This window comes from Amblyomma mixtum, chromosome 1 (assembly GCF_055824585.1).
Source record: "Amblyomma mixtum isolate Tamu chromosome 1, ASM5582458v1, whole genome shotgun sequence".
In the NCBI taxonomy this organism is placed as follows: Eukaryota; Metazoa; Arthropoda; class Arachnida; order Ixodida; family Ixodidae; genus Amblyomma; species Amblyomma mixtum.
The window spans coordinates 170,386,509-170,389,543 of record NC_143012.1 but is presented as its reverse complement, the minus strand read 5'-3'; the positions used below and the strand labels follow the sequence as shown (position 1 = coordinate 170,389,543).

General features: G+C 45.5%; 2 protein-coding genes across 2 annotated transcripts in view; one reads left to right on the top strand and one right to left on the bottom strand.

Annotated features, from left to right (window-relative positions):
- Positions 1-112, top strand: part of LOC149369769 (uncharacterized) — a 14,577-nt gene extending 14,465 nt beyond the window's left edge. Inside the window, exon 4 of the mRNA XM_089576381.1 lies at positions 99-112. Coding sequence (XP_089432507.1) covers positions 99-112 — 14 coding nt within the window. The remainder of the gene's footprint in view (positions 1-98) is intronic.
- Positions 113-909: 797 nt separating this feature from the next.
- On the bottom strand, positions 910-2,597 carry LOC149369768 (uncharacterized). The gene has a single exon (XM_089577866.1). The coding sequence runs from the start codon at positions 2,215-2,217 to the stop codon at positions 1,399-1,401; it is 819 nt and encodes a 272-aa protein (XP_089433992.1). The 5' UTR covers positions 2,218-2,597; the 3' UTR covers positions 910-1,398.
- Between the last annotated feature and the right edge of the window lie 438 nt (positions 2,598-3,035).

Sequence of the window (3,035 nt, the reverse complement as noted above, 5' to 3'; positions counted from 1 at the left end):
GCCGGCTGAAAGGCTGCCGACTGCAGTGACTATTTCTTCTATGCCTATGTCAGGCAAAGCAAAACTGTTGTTAACACGTTCCGGCATCTTCGCCGTAGGTGCGTCAGCATGAACCTGCGCGGCGACCGTAGGCCCAATGGAGGTAAAATAGGTATTAAATGATTCTGCTGTGTCTTCGTCAACTGTCTCAGGGAGTGTTGCTGTAATGGATCGCAAGCCGATTGCGTCGTTCACTATATCCCAAATTTTTTTTGTATTTCCATGCGCCTGTTTCACCAGTGATGAATAATATTCTTTTTTTCTTTTTCTCATAAGAGATACAGACAAGTTCCTGCAACGCTTATACTGACTTAGGTAGTATTCGTTTGATCTCAACTGCTTCCATTTGTGATACCATTTGTCCTTATCTTTTAACACGGCTAATATTTCAGTATTCATCCAAGGACACGTTGGCTGGCTGTATTTATTAGTGTTCGGCAGAGAGCTCTGTTCAATAGCATTTTTAAGGATATCTAAAAAGTTCTTACACTCAGTATTGACGTTTTCATCATATGCCGTAGTGAAGTCGGCTTGTTCTAGTGTTTCACGTAGTGCTACATAGTTTATCTTACTTCGAATTTTACACTGCGTCAGCTGCGCTTGTGGAGGCAGGTCTTTTTCAACTACAAGAAAAATAGGTGAATGGTCAGCTACCACCTCAGCGCAGGTACCGGCCAGTACACCTGGGACAATATTACAGAGGGCGTGATCTATTAGAGTACTTGAAGTACTTGTTACTTGGGTAGGTTCTGTAATAAGGTTGCGTAAGGCAAATGATTCGAGAAGGAAAGTGTAGCTGTTCTGTACTCCATGTGTTAGATCTAAATTGAAATCGTCCATTATGACAATATTAGAGCGACGCCCATGAAAACATTCTGTTAGAATCATTTCGAACTTCTCAAGGAACTGCGTTATCGATGTGTTTGGTGGCCGATAAACCACACCAACCATCAAACCATCTTGAAGTTTTATGAACAGGGTTTCAATGCAGTCAAAACTAACAGACGCAACTCCCATTAGCTGGTAGGAGACACTATCTCTGACAAACATCCCTACCCCACCTCCCCTTGCTCGTGTATCCCGTGGCTGGGATAAAAATTTATAACCCGGGAAAGAGACTACTTCATCACGCTTGAGCCACGTTTCACTCACGGCTATTACATCAAAACAGGATTTATACCTTGCCATATGTACAATCAAGTTATTTAGGTTACTTCGTATGCTGCGCACGTTACAATGCAAAATTGAAAAGCTTTTATCACGCATCAAATCGTCAACTTGTTGAAACGTAAAAGCCATGTCAAAAGAAACAGAAAAAATGTCATGCTAAGATCTAAACGACAGAAAAAAAAAGAAAAGTCACACAACGTTGGCCAAGTCACCTTCACTTGTGATGTGCAGAACAGTGGAGTTGTCTGCCCTACGCATCAAAATTTTTCCTTGTGACAACCAAACAAACTTCCAGTTGTGGTCCTTAGCTGCTTTCTTTGCTTTAGATAGTAGTACTTTGTTTTCAACACACAGGTGCTCATTAACAAACAATGGTTCTTGTTCTTCAAAACCAAGCAGTCTCGTGTTCAGTTTGGTCTTTTTAGCAGCATTGAGCACTTTATCTCGGATAGACCTTGTGACAAACTTGACCACCACGTTTGGCTTATCCTTATCTTTAGAGCGCACTCGATGCACTACATCAATGTCAGACTCGGCAAGTTCGACACCCAGGCAAGAAGCCACCTTCTGAACAGAGTTGACAAGGTCCTCATTCGGAGCAAGCGGAAGTCCCTTGATTTCAAGATTTATGTTCCTGGTGAACTGCTTTAGCTCTAACATCTCTTTTTTTGTCTCCTGCAGTTCATTTCTCAGAAGCTCATTTGTTTTCTGATAATGTTCATTTTGTTTTTTGACTTCCGCAAGCTCCCGACGAAAACCCTCCACATCTGCCTTGAAGCTTTCAAACCCCTCATTCATGAAGTCAATTGACTCTTTAATGCCAGAGAGCTCAGCGCGAATTTCAGTGCTTGAGCCGCCCATTTTTTCGACACTGCTTTTCATGTCGGATGCAAATACATCAAGTTTAGTTAGCAGTTCGGTAAGGATCTTCGCTACTTCCTTAATGCTCCCTGGAGGCTTATCCCCGAGAGCCCTGAAATCTTGTAGGGCATCCTTTGCACTGTCCATTTTCGCGCTGAGGCGCTCGGCGAAAGCACCCGACAAAGTTAGTCCTAGAGGCGACAAAATTACACCACAACACACCTGGCAGCAGCAGCGACGGCAAGATGATGATGCCGTTTACAATAAAGCATACGAACAAGCACCAACCTGAAAAATTGAAGACAATATCTTGATATGCTGTGTGCGTGTCCGCTGCTGCTGCCAGAATGTGAAGATACGTGTTTCGCACGGCTGCAGGTAAGCGATAGTCCAGGTGGCGCTCACTGTGGGTGCCAGACACGCCCACCTCGGTTATCCTCTGACGATGACACGGGGCAGTACGTCGATGAAATGCTGAAAAATTGAAGACAATATCTTGATATGCTGTGTGCGTGTCCGCTGCTGCTGCCAGAATTCGGACTTTGCCGTTCGGGCGCGTTCGCCCCGGTAGACGCGGGGCGAAAGTCGTTTGCGACTTTGCCTTCCCTGTGTAGGGCGTTCAAAGGCGAATCTTTTGTTACCAATCTCGTCACTTTGCTACCAGTCTGGGCCGAGATACGTGCGATTGAACGGTATCGCCTAGGCAGACGCGGTACGGGGTTTTCGAATTTTTAAAGGTCCTTTTCTCTGGCGGAGCACGACGAATTTTACAGCGCCGCGTCGGCCGCGCTGCGGCGCATCTTTTTCGAGCATCGGCGCTCCTCTCCTGACATTGCGGTCGGAGCAGCGGGCGATTAACCGCTCGCGACAGGGAGAGTTTGACCATTTCAAACTTTTCACGGCCGGCCCCTATGTCTCAAGCCTACGAATTTGAAGTCAGTGTATAGGCGCATCTTTTGCCACCG

Bases quoted from the DNA above. Each gene is read 5' to 3' on its own strand.
- LOC149369768 (XM_089577866.1), bottom strand. From the start codon at position 2,217: ATGGACAGTGCAAAGGATGCCCTACAAGATTTCAGGGCTCTCGGGGAT.